The sequence below is a fragment of the Pagrus major genome, chromosome 15 (assembly GCF_040436345.1).
Source record: "Pagrus major chromosome 15, Pma_NU_1.0".
NCBI classification, from domain to species: Eukaryota; Metazoa; Chordata; class Actinopteri; order Spariformes; family Sparidae; genus Pagrus; species Pagrus major.
Window position 1 is genome coordinate 18,839,316 of NC_133229.1, and position 16,520 is coordinate 18,855,835.

A 16,520-nucleotide genomic window follows, 5' to 3' on the forward strand; every position below is an offset into this window, starting at 1 on the left:
AAAACAATCATACATAAGGAGCCTGGCAGCTCTAGTCTTTTTGCCTCACACCTGTTCTGGTCTGGGGCCTATTGGAGGGCCTCTCAAATTGCATGCAGGAATGGGTCTGGAGCTGCACTCCACTTTCTCTTCTTCATCCTCATCTTCACTGACATCTTCTTCATAATTTACATGCCCAGGCCTCGGCCTCAGTGATCTTCTGGCAGCAGGTGAAACTCTTTCCTTCTAGGAGCAATCAACAAAAATGTGCAGTTCATTATTGATTTATCAAGATGTTTGACAGGGTTATTTGGTTTCAAGTGCAACTCTGATATTCAAACACATCCAACCTCAAGGTGGGTCGATGTAAAATGTTAGCAACAAGAGGGGTGTGAAACTTTGCCAATGTCACGATTCGATTCGATTCCAATTCTTGGGTGTCCAATCCGATTCGGAATTGATTTATAATTCAGAAAGATTCTTGATTCGCGATCACTTCTCTATTTGATAACTAGATAAGGGTCCACTAATTTTTGTCTTGCGCAACCATTCAATGGTGTCCTTCATCCACTGAAATACAACTGGAAATATATAATCCCCAGCGTTTTTATTTTTAATTTTTAAAGGCATTCATTAATGAAGGAATCTGACAGCATCCCACAGTTATGCCTGCATGTGAATAACAAAATAAGGGGGTGTGTTCCTCTGTGTTATTAATGTTGTAAGTCCAACAGGGGAGAGCAGCCTCTCTCTTGCCCTGTTAGCTCCGGGGGAGTCATTGTTGTACAAAACGCTGAGCTGGCGCAGGGTCTTCGATTTAATACAGACTGAGAACATAGAGTTTATTCTTTGCCACAGAGTTTGTACAAGCTGCTGAATGTTGCTGTTGTCTCCAGGTGGTGTCTTAAAAAGGAGTGACAGACACGTGACCTACCTCCCGTTCGTCTCTCAAAGGTAATTATTGAGTCATTAAATACAAGAAATGCTTGCGGACGGGGCCTTTTCTAAAGATGAACTACAAGATAACTCTAGCGTGTGCACGCTGTAAATTTTCCGGGTGCTGCACTGCCCTTGCTGTTGAGTTCTGCCTTTTTCTTTCCATCATGTTACAGTATTAATTAAAATTTAGAAAATGATGAAGATAAGATAAGAATTTAAGAGATAAGAATCTCAGAGGTGAATCGATTTTTCTTTTTTTTACCCACCTCTAACAAACAGTCATCACCTTTCAAAACAGTACCTCACTCACTGCAGGGAGTGGCATTCCCATTTCATACGTAGGAAAGTCCCAAAAAGAGACATGCCAGCTTCACCAGGGATCTTTTCCTTGTTAAGTAAAGTCTATGAACACTGTTCATTCTTCACACTGTAAATGTTTGACGTGAAAAAAGGTTCATTTTAGCTGCTGAGGACCACAAGATGTGTATGATGAAGTGCACCTTAAGATTTTTTGACAAATACTCCTAAATCTGCGTCATTTGAAAGCAACACAGGCCACAAATGAAATAAATTCACTTTAATATAGTGTTGTTTCAGACCTTACCTGTTGTATTTGGGGTTCAGGGATGGGTGGTCCTCTCATGTAGCGAGCATCCACTGGTTTAGGCTTAATTTCCTTTTCTTGTTCATCATCCTCCTCTTTGGGCACAGCCTTGGCTTTGGGCTTCCCTCTGGCTCGTCCTGCTTTCTGCTGAGACAATAGTTGGATGATTTCAACTGCATGTTTTCATGTCCTTACTGCAGTCAGGGCTTAGTTTTCTCTCAACATTCATGCTCCATTAACTACAGAAATCTCACTTGCATTATTAAGTCGTTGTACAGCTGCATTAGGAGCTGGTATCTTACCGTTTTAAATGTCCCCATAAAATTAAACAAGTGACAGCTGCTTTTATATGTAACAACTTAATTCAGATGACACTAAAATGTAGGTCTTTAAACTATATTTGACTACTTTAAGTCAATTTCACCTCACTACGTAACAACAATCATCCTTAAAGTAATCGTATATTTATACATACTTGTGGCAAATGATTTAGAGAACATGCCCACTGAGTGGCCTTTATCTCGGCCGACATTTACTCTCCCCGCTAAGCCGCCAGTAAATGGCCACTTCTGTTTATCAAACTGGCCAGCACTTTAGCATGGAAATTAAATGACACAAGGAGAGGAGAGGAAATCAGGAGCATAATTGGAGACACCCTGTGCTCTGGAAAGTGTGTGTCATCAACTTCTTCAAATTGGACCATTGAGAGGGCGTTCGCAGGGCCCGACGGGTCAAGAAGTGATTCTGGTAAATTTGACGAGAATCACAGTCCTCCTCCAGCTTTAGACCTGCCAACCCCTGGTTGACATACTCATGTGGGGGGGTCAGGGGCAGGTTAACCCTCCCCTTCACGTTTCTCCACTCTGGGGTTAAGAGACTCAACACAGGGAACAAGAATCTTTGTGACCAACACTCAAGTTGTTGGATGTTCACTGAATGTCATTTTTTTTTCATGTCAAATATTCCACACTGACTGAACCATTTTGATGTAAAGCAGAAATCTAGTCAAACTGTTAACAAGCGATCAGACTTTCTGTAGCCACATACGCACCTTTAAACATATTACCATCAATACATTGGCCCTATACACTACTCTATGTACTGTACAATCCACACTGTGATTATCGTACTTTAAAGTCTAAAGTGAAGCCTCTGGAATCACTTAAAAATTAATACAGGGTAGAAATACTATCAATACGAATTGTATATGTTACAGTCCAACACTAAATGGAGACAAACAAAGGAAACATTATGCACGATGCACAAAAACAGCCACTGGAACACTTCCAAGCAGCACCCTGTGGATGTTCACCTATCTGAAACCCAGAGAAGAAAAATTCCAACAGCTGGAGAAGCTCCAGTCCTATACCAGTATACTTGCAGACATCTCTTCAGTTTCCTGACTATCTGCAGTCGGGGCTGGCGTGCACACAGCGCAGTGCTGTTAATGTGACTTTCATATCACGCAGCCAATCTGTTTGAATTTACAACAGCTGATGAGCAGTAAGTGACTGTTCGTTGGACCAGGTCAGGGCATCAGGGACAAACTGGATGACTTCAAACTGAATCTATGCACCTCTGTCACTGTTACAGACATTCAGAATATTTGTGCTCGAGACATTCTCACAGCAGGATAGTGACGAGGCCACCTATTTGACTTCTGACTGGACTTAAACCAGTCCCGTCTGTAAATAAGTGGGCAGCCTAAGACACAAAAGGAGAGATTCCAAACGTTAGCTGTTAGGTTGCATTGCTGCCTGTGCTGAAGTCCTCCTGTAAGTGTTTTGTTGGAAAAGTCAGTGGCAACACCATTTTGAGCAGTGACCAATGCAGTCTCATTTTTCAATGTTGTCTCAAATTGAGACAGCTTAGTAAGTCTGAGACACTCAGCCCCTGACCCTGTCATGTTCTCACCTTCTCCTTTGTTTGGGGATCTTGTACTTTGGTGGCTGACGCCCCTGCAGGTCCTTGAGGCACAGAGAAGTCAAGTCTTCCTTTGACAGTGCTGGCCAACACCACTTTGAGATACTGGTAGTCTGGTTTATCTTGGTAGCCCATTGTTTTCACATAAAGGAGGAGTTGGGCCACCTCATCTGATGAAAGGAACAGAGTGAATGTCAAACAACAAAGTCAAGATTTAAGTCACCATGTTTGTGAACCTTGTAGAAAAAAATGGATCAATCAGAACTTGTGTCATCTGTTGCACAAGCTGTTATCAGACATTGGTTTGATTTTACAATTGACATCCTATTTTAGACAGGCACTAGCTTCACCAATGCTGCAACGTCAGTGTGAATTTCTTACTTGAGTCATGCAGCAGAAAAGGCAGGATGAACCTGAAGGTCTCACAGTATAGATAATGCACTGCCTGGCAATGTATCTTCCCACAGAGAGTAGATTAGGCATGCGCACAGCTATGGACATGCATTGTGTGTGTGCGTATGCGGAAGTGTCATACAGTCAGCTACGATGCATCACACACTGGCCAGACGACGTGTATGACACATACTGCGGTACACTTGTATCTCACATACATACACACACACATAGTTGATGCATACCCTGGCTCTTATCTGAGGCGGGCAGCTTGTCAGCAAAGGAGCACCCGGTCCCAACCATACATCACACACTAAGCCCTCACACAGATGTGACCTCTCCTTATAAAGAGGAGATATAAAACACGACAAACTTTGAATGGTGTGTCAATGGGACAGCTGTTTAATTGGTACAAAGTTATTCAGGACTTTCAGGCAACTGGGGAGAGATGGAGTGGTTTATTCTGGGTGGAAAGCTTCAGCAGATAAAGGATTTGATCTTCACGTAGTCTGAACTGTTGTTTAACGTTGTTTCCACAGACTCTTGGAACAGACTATTGAGGGTCTCATGTGCCGATATGGATCACAATTTTCCCTGTGTCCAGTTTTAGGGTAGATCGCTATTCATTTTTAAATTAGTCAGAATAATCACAATATTTGGTTAAAGGGTTTACTGTTTCATTATGTTTGACAGGTAAGAACAATAACTTCTCCTCGATCCGACTACACTCTCTGTGTCTGTGGATGTAGTACAAGTACAATCTTTAGATGATACAACAACCTTAAAATCTTCTGAATGACACAATTCGTGCCATTAGGTGGATTTTGCATCGCATTTTCCAGCTTCCCCTCCGGTGCTTAGTATCAGTGCTAATAACAGAGAATGTGACCTGTAGTTTAACCGATAAGCACACTGCACTCTTTAGCTGTTGTAGCCCCTTCTGATTGTCTGGAGTTTTGTGTTTAAAGGGGAAAGTACAGCTGGCAATCCACTCACTGCTGCCAGCAACGAGACATGGGGGCACCCATGTATAAATGCCCTCTATGGCGTAAGCCCCTTGCCTAGTGCATACAGAAATAGTGGTGTACAACAGCTATTTCCCATACACCCTGTGCAAGTCAGCTCAGTATCTGAATCAGTCTTGCTCCGGCCTTTCCAACTTCTTTGTTGAACCTGAGGAGTAAATGATCCTGTCCTATAACCCGAGGATGCCCTGCAGACCTGGCTTACCTGTGCTGGCTCCGCTCACTGACAGATCCTGGACTGAGTCTGGTAGATTATCCATCAGTCTAATAGAGGAGTAAAGGGAGATAAAACAGTGAGGACAGAAACATCATGAGAGATGGAGTTCAGCAGTTTTCTGCTGTGTGGCAAAGTTAGGACACATCCAACTACTCTCCTGGTCAAACACTGGGTTAACTCTCTGCTGTGGAAACAGTTAAAGTGACTACCTACCTGACCTTGGCCTCCTGGACCTTAACTGGGTTACTGAGAACACTATCCCAAGGCAGAGACCCACATAACCAGTGAAGGAGACAGAAACCCAAAATCTGGAGGTCGCTACGTCTGGATGGAGCTATAAAGACACAAGACATGAAGATGGTCAGAATAAGTAATAAATCTAATATTCAGCTGCCGTTAACATTCAGATCCGATTCAGATCTCTAGAGTAATTCAACAAAGACTAAAAGAAAATAAAAAAAAGCTGCAGTACAAAAGTCAGTAGTAGTTTCACTCGTACCACAAAGAGTCACTGTATAGTATTTTCGAACAATAGATCTTTGCCCAGAGCAGTCAAGGCTGGACACGATGACTGCAGAATAGTATGGGGAGTTCACTTTATTTATATTTATTTTATAAAAAAACAGATACATGTGGACTTTGACATGAACCAGACACAGATAAGAAACATATCCCTTTGTAGCATTGTTTGCTTGTACAACATAGAAATGTCTGAAGCCAAATCACTACCATTTTAGAGAGCTAAACACTGCACTATTGACCTCTTTCAAACTCCTGTCTGTGCAGGATACTTACTGAAACAACCTCAAGCCATTTTTATGTTTTCACTTAAAAGATTAACAGAATAATAACAACACAATTTGCATCTAATTCTGTATTGATGAGTAAACATGTATTGTGTCAGCATGCTAACTTTTTTTAATAAGCAGTAAGCTCTGTCATTTCAATGTATTATGGTCTTTTTCAGCAAGCATTGAACAATCTACTAGTTGTCTGATGTCTCAGTATCTAACTTGGCTAGACTCTAGCGGCCCGCCACAGTCTAATTTCCCCCACCAGTCTCATAATTATCCGAAAATATTTTTCACCTCTCATAATAGCACTGAAGTTCTTAACAAGGAGCAAAAATTGGAAATGTGATTGAGCCAACACGTTTAAAGAAAACTGTCCAACAATGTCTTAGGTGTACAACACTGAAGTACTATTTTATGCCTTGTTGAAATCTGCTATTTGAAAGAATTTGGGTTGTATCACTGTAGTATCTGATGTTTTTGTTACTATGTGCAGTGAATGTAAGTAAAGTGACAAATGTATTATTTATTTTCCATTCATCTATAAAGAATGATATTACTGCTGCAGGGCACCATTCAGAAGGATCAGCTGTGGACAAAGTGTTTAACGGCACACTGAAGAACTATTGTGCTCAAAATATGCTTTACACCTCAGCATTTAATTATTTAAAGAACTGTAAACAGCTGTGTAACTGCGCTTTAAATGTCTCCTGGAGGTAAAAAAGCTTTTCACATCATTACCAAAAGACCTTCAGTACTTAAGGAATCTGATCAGAAAGGGCAAGCAACAAAATTTAATATTAGGGGATTTAGTTTTAAAGACATGAAAAATAGTTTATATAATACCGTTGTGATATCCCATCTACTAACCCTTCTTTGAAGTGTGTTTGCTAAGTGCAAAAGTGTGTTTGCATCTTATTGAGAGCGTGTGTGATTGCATGGGTCTGCATTATTGTGTGAGGTCTATCAATACTTGTCGACCAAGTCCATCCGGAGGGGTCAAGCCCGGGGAGTTTTAGCAACTCAATACTGTAACGGCCACCACACATCTCTGGAGAAATTACCTATCGACTGGCTCCATCAGAGGGGAGAAATCTCCTCCCTGAGCCACGGCCAGCATTGATCCTCCCCAGCCAACAGGCTGGTCTAAAGAGGGAGCATGGTCACTGCCACACGGGACCAGATTACACTGAATGGTTGGGCAATGGGCAGTAATCTGATTACACCTTAACAAATATGTAGCTCATGAAATAAAAGTGATCCAATTTTTTTATAATAGGTACAGGATATCAAGATGTAGGGAAGTGAGAAGAGTACATAAGATGAGAGGAAATCAAAAATGATAACAATCAATGAGAATGATAAGATCAGGAGGTGGTCCATTGGTAGTATGCCCTCTTTATGGCAATACATTAATCTAACGATAGAGGGAGCTTTATGTTGCAACGACATTAACACCAGAAGTTACACTGACTTGACTGAACTATTGGTTCAGTGTTCAGGGGAGCACAGTAAAACAAGTTTTGACTGACATCAAGATATGTTATCTTAAAATATGAAACTGTTATTGTCTGATACACTACATCTCAACAACTCTGATAATAATAATAAGAGTTACGTTTGTTTGCCCTTGTGGGTGTAAAGTACGCACTTACTCAGCATTACAGTGTGGCTTACTATTGTTTTAAATAATTACACAACACTTCATTGCTACTGAGAGCCTGTTAAAGGAGAATAAAGATGAAAAATAAATGTGATACTGACACTGGAAAAAGTGTTGCAACTCCCAGAGCACCATAATAGATTAACAATTAAAAAGATCAACAACTACATTAAGTATTGCTGCCCTCTGTACGTGCTCTGGGCACGTTATTGAAGCTCATAATAGTGTTCTGTGTGTCTGCTCTTCTGTACTTAATGCGTTTTGCCCTCATATGAGGAATGACACTGGATAGTGCAGAGAGATATGCATGTGCTTACACGTACACACACACACACACACATTTAAACAGCTCTCAGAGGAAGGCTGGGCATGCACAATACGTAAATACAGAGCACCGATATAAATACATACAAACACACCACACTCATGTTCTCTACATGCTTTCGACAGGGAGGTGAGGCGGCGATGGTGTTGTTGTTAATTATCTCCTATTGTTATTCAGATTCCCTAAAGCATGCTGCAGTGTCACACTCTTAACCCTTCTGCTTCACAGTCTTGTCGTTTAAAGACGGTCCTCTGTCCGCTGGACGCCCACTGAATGTCGGTAATTACACCGTTTAGCTCCAGGTTCAAAGGCCTGCCAGTCGGCAGCTGTGTTCACCAAACCTCACCATGGCAACTTGTCAACATCTTTACTGGGATTGGTGTCATCGGGTCAGGGAAGGGCAGATAAGGGTCTGGTCCTCGGTCCTGATCTCCATGCGCAGTGGAAAATGCTTTAACACTTGTCTGTTTTTAAGCAGGTGTTAAGGATGTTTTCTTCCCACATGTGGCAGTTTCCTCAGGTCTTTGAATTACTAGTGTAATACAGGCCATGGATCTGTGTTTAAACGACCATTACCTCTGTCAGACTTGCAACACTGTTGTAACTCCAATAGAGAGTGGAGAGAGCGGATGATGGAAATATATGCTTACTTTTACTTTTAATAGCAAAACGGTGCATCACAATTTTTCCTGCCCACCTTTCTCCTGTTCTTTCCCTTCCCCTTCAATAACTGTAAAATCGACATGACTTCCATTTGATAGGTATTGCTGACAGGACATTTTCTGCCTCTCTTTTACTCATCGATCGAGTTGATAGAAACACTACCATAGCGATTAGGCAGTCTGAGCCATGCTAACTCACAATATTGAACCGGAGGGTAGTGGAGTTGGTTGGTGTGGGGCTCATAGAGGTTATCAGTGGCTGGGGCCTTGCTCTAACCAAACATCAAAGCCCTTAATTAATGGGGGATGAATACACGATGCAGGTTATGACTTCAGCTAATTAGGGAATTGTTAAACAGAGATGGTACTGGAGAATTCAGCAGGGGCTGCGGATAGAGAATCGATGGTCAATGAAGAGAGGGAGCATGTAGGCAATTTGCCAGTTAATGTGTTCCCAATATCAGCCGGGGGAGGCAGAGGGTGGCAGGGCGGAGAGACTGTTTTACATGTATTGACAAACAAAGAATTCAAGCAACGAGGGCAGAGCCTATAGTAATATTGGTACTGTACAAGTACCCGAATACTGGAAATTGTGGATAAATGTCCTTCTTCCCACAAGTAACACAAAGAAGTACTAGGATCACTAGTAGTAAAATCAGCAGTTTGAAGCCTGCAATGATTGCACAAAACTGCCGCAACGAAGACCCTTCTTTATGCCACCTCTGTTTTATATTTTACACTGAACAATCAACGGTGCCCGAGTGTGTGATTATAGATAGCATGCTATTGTGGCATGCTGGCATTCCACAAGCAAAAAAGATGTGACCAAAGCATTGACATTGCATGTTTTACATACGCAACAGGCAGCACTTTCCAAACAATGGCAATACATTAGAAATAATCATTTGCCGCTCCTGTCACATGGCAGTTGATCTCAACCTCTGCTCGGAGGGTAAGGATCTCCCGGACCTGTGGGTCTCCCCAATATTCATACATTTTAAGTTGCTGTTTATCTTCGTTGAGTTAGCTAACTGCTACTAGCTGCTTTTCAAATCTCCCAGATGTGGAACACCCAGTGATATTAATTTTGCATATTATATTGCGAAATTCGCGTCTATTCACGTCATCGCATTGACTTTGTATGTAATCACGATGCATGGAAAATCACTTCACTTTCTGTGTGAACACACCGTCTGGGCGTCTTTTGTCTCTAGTGTTGATCTTATGATTTGGAGGGCTTACCAACTCCTTTGTGGGCATCGACGCTGGTGTACTCGATGGTTCCGTTGTGGCCCTTCTTGGGGTTTTCCTTGAATTCTTTGTGGATTCCATCAGGACAGTATCTGTAGGACAGCCCATAGTCTGCTAGGTAGACCTACCAGGATACATAAACATTACAAATTACAAAGCCACTTAACAAATAAAGTGGCTTGTCTTCTTCTTCATAATCCTCATTAAAATGGATAGATAATAACCGACCAGTTGCGTTATAATATAACAGAAGTTTAGCCCCTAATAGCATTATATACGTCAAGTGCATACGTCTGTACAATAGAGCAGCCTGACTTCTACGTACATGTGGGATAATTAGTGGATGTCCACAGTTGACTAACCTTGTCATGGTCTTTGTAACCCAGCATGAGGTTGGCAGCTTTAATGTCTGCATGGACATACTCATTCTCATGAATATACTCCAGTACATCGACCTGGCACCGACACAGAAACAAGAGTGACAGATATGATGAGCAGACTGTGATAAAATAGAGGTGAAGGCACAATGTCATAGGCATGCTCTGATTGTAAAGAGGGGTCATTATCTGTCAAAGTGGCCTTTGACTCTGTGTTTTTATCTAAGCTGCTCCAGCTCCAGCTCTATTCAGCTTCTTTAAACAACAATCAATGAACATAAAAGAACCAGTGTCTGCCTTTTTTCCAATAAGGTAATCTCACCAGTCCTTGACCAAGCTGGAGCACGGTGGCCTTTTTCAGTTGACCTCCGTTGTGCTCGCAGATTTTCTGAAGGTCACTGCCCAGTCGGTCCATGGCCATGAAACGATATCTGAGAGGGAAAAGATTAGAGGTCAAAAACTTTTTTCCTGATTCTGATTCCTGACATTTAAATAAATAATAAATAAAAACAGGTTAACCCAAAAGGAGAAACTTGGAAAAGGAAACAAATTTCATGCCAAAAAAAAGTAAACGCTGGAGTTTGAACCAATTTTGAAGCCCTCCTTCAAAGGCAATGATATACAGTAGGTCACCTGAAATAGAATGACTTAACAAATAAGATAGCTCTTTGGTTTAACTTCTCACTGGTCAAAAGAAACACACAAAGTTGGGCCAGTAAAAGCAAGCCTGAAAGTTAGCCCACTGACCCAGCTGTGGCTGGAAAGCGACTTTGAAACCTGTGTTTAAAGCCGATAAATACACTCTTCAGAGAGTACAGGCAAACTTTATACTTTTATTGGTTCCTAGATGCATACATTTCACATTAGGACCCACAGTTTGTCTGACCTACAACATGACAAACATAAATACTGGTCTGTTTTGTGAAAACGGAGGCTGAAAAACCTCTATGAAAACAAGGCAGTGCTGTTCACTGACCATTTTTTCCTAAAATGTTTGCAGAAACATATTTTAGCTACTGTTTAGATTTATTACCATAGTGTTTATTATTAGCTGGCTGCCTGAAGAATATGCTCACAATGTACAAACTGCATTTACACCTGGAGCAATGCGAGGCTAGTCACCTCCAGACGGAGTCTAGCTGATACAATCACATTCTGATCACGAATCACATTTTAATGCCAAGTGTAAATGGGGTCTAAGGAACTAAATCTGCTTTTATAATTTGCACCTGCTGACTTTTTCTCTTGTCTATGACAAAACAAGACAAAAACAAGAAATAAAATGCTCCAGTCACAACAATATCCTCCAATTATATATTAATGCCATCATAAGGTGCAACATATTAGAAACAACTCCACAATACTGCAGAGTGCAGACAAAATGCTGATGTTTTTACACTGACAAAGGGAGCAGACATGTAATACACTGCTCAAATTAAGGGAACACTTTATCGTCACAGTAAAACACCAAGTCAGTTAAAATTAAGGGATATCAGTCCGTCCATTTAGGGAAGCACAAGTGACCGTGAATCAGTTTCACCTGCTTTGGTGCAAATGAAAGTGACAACAGGTGCAATGGCGAGTCAAAAGCAAGACAACCCCCAAAAAGGGGGGTTGGTCTGCATGTGGTGTCCACAGACAATTGCTCTCTCCTTATCCTTCCTGATTGATTCTTCTCTAGTTTTGTGTTCTGCTTATGTCCTTGTCACAACTGGTTGTCCTCAGTGGGTTGATGATTTTGGTTTCCATTGACCATTATGTCATTTTGTCCTCAACAAATTATACAATGTACATCAGTAAAGATTTTCAACCTGAATACTTCGTTCATCAAGATCTGATGTGTGATTAAAGTGTTCCATAATCTTTTTTGAGCAGTTTATATTCATTATCTAATGATCCGATAACATGTTCTTCACTACGTGCTGGCTACGTCATTACCTGAGGTCATTATGTTCAGCGAGCCCAAATCCCCAGTATGTTGGGATGCCCAGGAAATCCAGTTTCCTGCTTCTCCTCCATTTTTCAACTGGAACAAGATTAGAGGAGAAATAATTATGTCAGTCTGTGCATGCACACTTCTATTTTCACAATCCTGGGGTACTTGCACTGGGTGTCTGAAAAGAGTGAATGACAAGATTCAAACCACCAACTCAATTGAACTAACAAGAACACAATTAAAACTGCAAAACAATGTCTACATTGAGAAAGCAGAAAGCCTGATGTGTTGGACCACTTAGCTGAACTGACAACAATTCTGAAGGGAATAGTTAGTGATTACAAAAAGTTTTGATGAGAGTCTAATGATTCCATAACCTTGACCTAACTCCCACTAACAGAGCTAACACCTCTTATTTTCCAGGAGAAAATGTTTTTGTCCAGAACTCTAATTTGTCCTCGTAAGTGTAATAATGCATGCAAGCAAATATCAATCTTACTGTATTGAGGGTACAAATACACAACTACAAACACACACACAGGCCCCAGACAAAGCAGTGGGCCTGGCTCAGGGCTCTATGGCGGCTGGCCTGACTGGCGCTCAACCAGGCTGGCAGGTGGTTAGGGGCTCAGCGGAGGCCCAGCCATCATTACGTCTGAGTGGCTTCCTCTTTCCAGCTCCTCTCCAAACGAAGGCGTTGGAGAGCTCAGACAAGCACAGAGAGGGGGCTAACTGCCACTGAGGTGCATGTTTGCTTTGGCTTATTATTAATTACTGTGCGGCAGACAGCAAGCCTCTGTGTCTGCGGCCACTTCATCAGTCAAACACACTCGTGTTCCAGCGACCTGCCGGGATGGTGGACGGGCAGCGCTACTCACTGCTCTCTGGTTTGGCTGCCCTCTGATAGAACTTGAGCTCCGAGAACAGGGGGCCATTCTCCAGGTACTCCTGCACAGACAAAGGCATATTAATTCACACCTGAAAACTCTAGATATGCAAGATAGGGGGATTCTTCCCCTGGAAGAAAACTGGAGTGATTTTAATATGCAAACGAAACCTTTTGGAGCGTAAAGCAGAGCAGTAGAAGTATAGAGGAGCAGAAAATAGAAATACTCAAGTAAAGCACAAGTACTTTTAATTTGTACTTAAGTACAGTACTTATTTAAATGCACTTGAGTTGAGAAATGCAACTCCCAAAATACCTGGATGGAATACTGGTTTCTCACAAAGGGCATTTCCATTTCAAGATTTAAAGTTCAAGGTATTTTTATTATCCCCAATGGGCAATTTGTTGTACAGTCAGCAGTAACCACAATACAATCAGGCAACAAAAAAACAAAAACAAAAAAAAAAACACAGAGAAAATACAACAATATATGCAAGAGATCATATCATTAAGTAATTTAAAGGCCAATGGCAGCAGGGACAACTGAGCAATTAAAGAGAACATGAAACAGCCCATTATCAACCAATTTTGTACAGAACTAAGTGTGTTGGAATTTATTTTGAAGAAATTGCTCAGTGTGAATTTAGCTTAATTTGGCTAAAGACTAAGTTGAAAGTTATTTTGAGGAGATTCCCAGAAACCAAATGGCTTACACTTTCAAGGCAGTGAGGAAAAAAGAGAATAGGGTGCAAACTCAAGTTAGTTTAGAAGAGCTGCCATCAGTTTCCTGAGGTGCGAAGTAGGTGGGCAGCACCACTTGTTGCATGTGTATGATACTGAAATGACGACCTCCATCGAGTCTGCTGTCACGGGTCACGGGTCAACCAGATGAACCAGAAGTGACCATGCTCCATGCATGGTATTTTAACTTAAGCAAACAATATCTATTTAGCATGGAAAACAGGAAAGACCACCTACTGTTGGAAACATCAGCATGAAAAAAAAAAAGTTTATTATGCCATAAATCAAATTAAAATCAACATTAAAATCGTTGTGTGGCTGATAAAAGCAGTTAAAAAATTTGGAAGCTGGTAGACCTGCTAACTTTAGCTAGATAGCTGGATATTGCCAGTTTGTTAGCTAGCAATAGTGGGCAGAGAAGGTGGCGTGGTCATCTACCGAGGCATAAATTAAGACGTTAGAGACATTTCTAGTTTGAAAGAAACATCTTTGTGTTTAGAATGCAAAGTATGAAACTGGTCAGCTTTTTGTTTAAGGTGACATAATATTAAAGACGCAATGCGCTATTGTCCGTAACCACAATAACAGTTGCTATCTGCAGTGTACTAACTTTACAACAAGCATTAATTATTGTGTCCCTAGAGACGGATGTCGGCTGTCTGTGCATCATAAATGTACTCACCACCTTAATGACATAGCCAGTGTCTGCTGCAACAGGTCCGTCCACATCCCGGGAGGCTTTGGGACAGCAGGAGACAGTGAGGAAAGATGAGAAAAAAATACAGCCTATAGAGTTGTGATACGTTATGTGAAGTCTTGGACTAGATCATGACTTCTGGATTTTTCAAATTCAACCAAGCAAGAAAATTACAAAATGCTGCATTAAGCACTAATGAATTTACACATGTTGGGAGTTATAGCTGATTGGAGAGGTCTTCATAGATTAAAAGGGTAAGGAACTGTTACAAAGTACATGACAAGATGAAGAGTTGACATTCTTGCAGCAATCTGATGAGTTCAAAAGGCGTTCACAATCAAGAGAAAAACAGATCAATCAGATTCTCCCAGAAACTATGTAAGTATCTTTCAGAGTAAGAGAGGCAGTTATTCTACTAGTCTGCATGCATGCTGTTAGTGCTACATGTACGTTACATACATACAGTATGCGACAGAGTGTGAATGTACAGGGTGTGTGCGCGTGGGTGTGTACCTAGATAGATCAGTCCAAAGCCGCCTTGACCGATTATTTTCCCCAGCTTCCATTTCTTCTTCTCAGTGTCAGCCAGTACGAAGCCCTCTGGAAGAGGTTTGGGTAAAGCCTTCTTTTTTGGTGGCGCCATGAGAACTGAGATTCAGAATATATGTGTAAAACAAAATTTTTTTAAATATTTTGATATACTAGGGGAACATGCGAAACAGATTAACATTACATTTTCTGACATGGCTTTGATCCCGAATGTCTGAACAAAATTGCTAGCTATTGAGACACAATGTAAGGGCAATAATCATTTAATTGCAGGTTGCATTTTAAAATCATCTTTAAGAAACTGACATAAAATTATCAAAAGCACAGTACTTACTGTAATGCCTAACAGCCTTGTATATTAAGCGTATTAGTTAGATTCTTGTCCAGTGTGAGGGACAGTATCTTAACAACTACAAAACTGTTAAAAGCCACACACTAATTTGAAAGTTGAGTGAGTTTCTCTTCAGTATTAAGTGAATGTCTGGTGTTTACAGCTAGGAACTTTGAATACAAGTAACTAGCTTGTTTGTTATAGCCGGATACATGAAATGCGTGAATAGCAACGGATATAGCTGTACAGTTGAACGTAAAACAATTGAAACAAACTGCAGTTAACTGATATTCGGGCAATTAAGAATTAAGGACAACTAAAGTACCACTAAACTAGCAGCTAAACTAACTAGCAAGAAAAATGGCTCCAGCATGTGGCTCACATGCTAAAGTGTACACCGTCCTCGGAAGGGAACCCAAGTCGTATGTCGTCAGTTGAGTTTTTCGTATAAAAATGTATCGCTAAGATGTCGCTATTAATACTTTTGTTTTCCTGAAATGTCAAGCCGTCTTGGGAAACCGGTCCTCAAACTCGCGGGGCGAAATAGAAACCAAAACATGAACGTATTCACTTCCTGAAAGTCGTCACTGGGCAACGCCACGCACGCAGCCAATGAGCTTGCAAGAAAAAGTTTTTCAACATTCCTTCATCCAATAGAAAAGCAGTAGAGGCGGGAACAGGCAGTATTTGCTCTCATGCCGACCAATCAACGTGCTGGAAATGTGATTTATTCTCAGAGGAATTGCTCAACTCGATACCTTCATCAACTGTTTCACTTGTAATAGGTAAGGTTGAACATTCTTGTCACACAGATTACAGGTAATCTACAAAGAAGAGCAACATAAACACCACCTTATAAGCGCTGTTTACATTAAAAGTGATTAGTATGTAAAACTACTCCTTATCAAAATAGATTTTAAAATGTACTTCATCAGCATGCATATAAAGACAGTCTGTGAAGAAAAAGGTAAAAGCAGCTCAGCCATTACGGACAGTGGGGATTTATGTGGCTGTGTGGAAAATCATTACACCAGTATGAATACAGTGGTTTCAAATGTTAGAATTGGGAAAACTCCAACTGCATAACTAAGAGGGGTTAAAAGATGATTAAAGACAAAAGGAAAAACTTGTGATGAGGGGTTAAAGGTAGACATTAATTAAGGGATTACAAACCATCAAATTTTGGAAGCCAATATCATATTGTATAGGAAAACCATAGCTCAAGGCGAGA

At 41.0% G+C, this 16,520-nt stretch overlaps 1 protein-coding gene across 5 annotated transcripts in view; it reads right to left on the minus strand.

Annotated features, from left to right (window-relative positions):
• Nucleotides 1-15,860, minus strand: part of vrk2 (VRK serine/threonine kinase 2) — a 17,635-nt gene extending 1,775 nt beyond the window's left edge. The window contains exons 1-13 of one of the 5 annotated variants that reach the window (XM_073482001.1): nt 15,772-15,860; nt 14,923-15,057; nt 14,395-14,450; nt 12,964-13,033; nt 12,088-12,175; nt 10,472-10,580; nt 10,135-10,227; nt 9,764-9,896; nt 5,294-5,414; nt 5,069-5,127; nt 3,437-3,615; nt 1,523-1,669; nt 52-225 (exon numbers count right to left, since the gene is read on the minus strand). In XM_073482001.1, coding sequence (XP_073338102.1) covers nt 52-225; nt 1,523-1,669; nt 3,437-3,615; nt 5,069-5,127; nt 5,294-5,414; nt 9,764-9,896; nt 10,135-10,227; nt 10,472-10,580; nt 12,088-12,175; nt 12,964-13,033; nt 14,395-14,450; nt 14,923-15,052 — 1,359 coding nt within the window. In that variant the 5' untranslated portion in view covers nt 15,053-15,057; nt 15,772-15,860. Of the gene's footprint in view, nt 1-51; nt 226-1,522; nt 1,670-3,436; nt 3,616-5,068; nt 5,128-5,293; nt 5,415-9,763; nt 9,897-10,134; nt 10,228-10,471; nt 10,581-12,087; nt 12,176-12,963; nt 13,034-14,394; nt 14,451-14,922; nt 15,058-15,292 lie in introns of all 5 variants that reach the window. The other 4 variants (XM_073482003.1, XM_073481999.1, XM_073482000.1 and 1 more) reach the window with 4 other exon arrangements.
• Between the last annotated feature and the right edge of the window lie 660 nt (nt 15,861-16,520).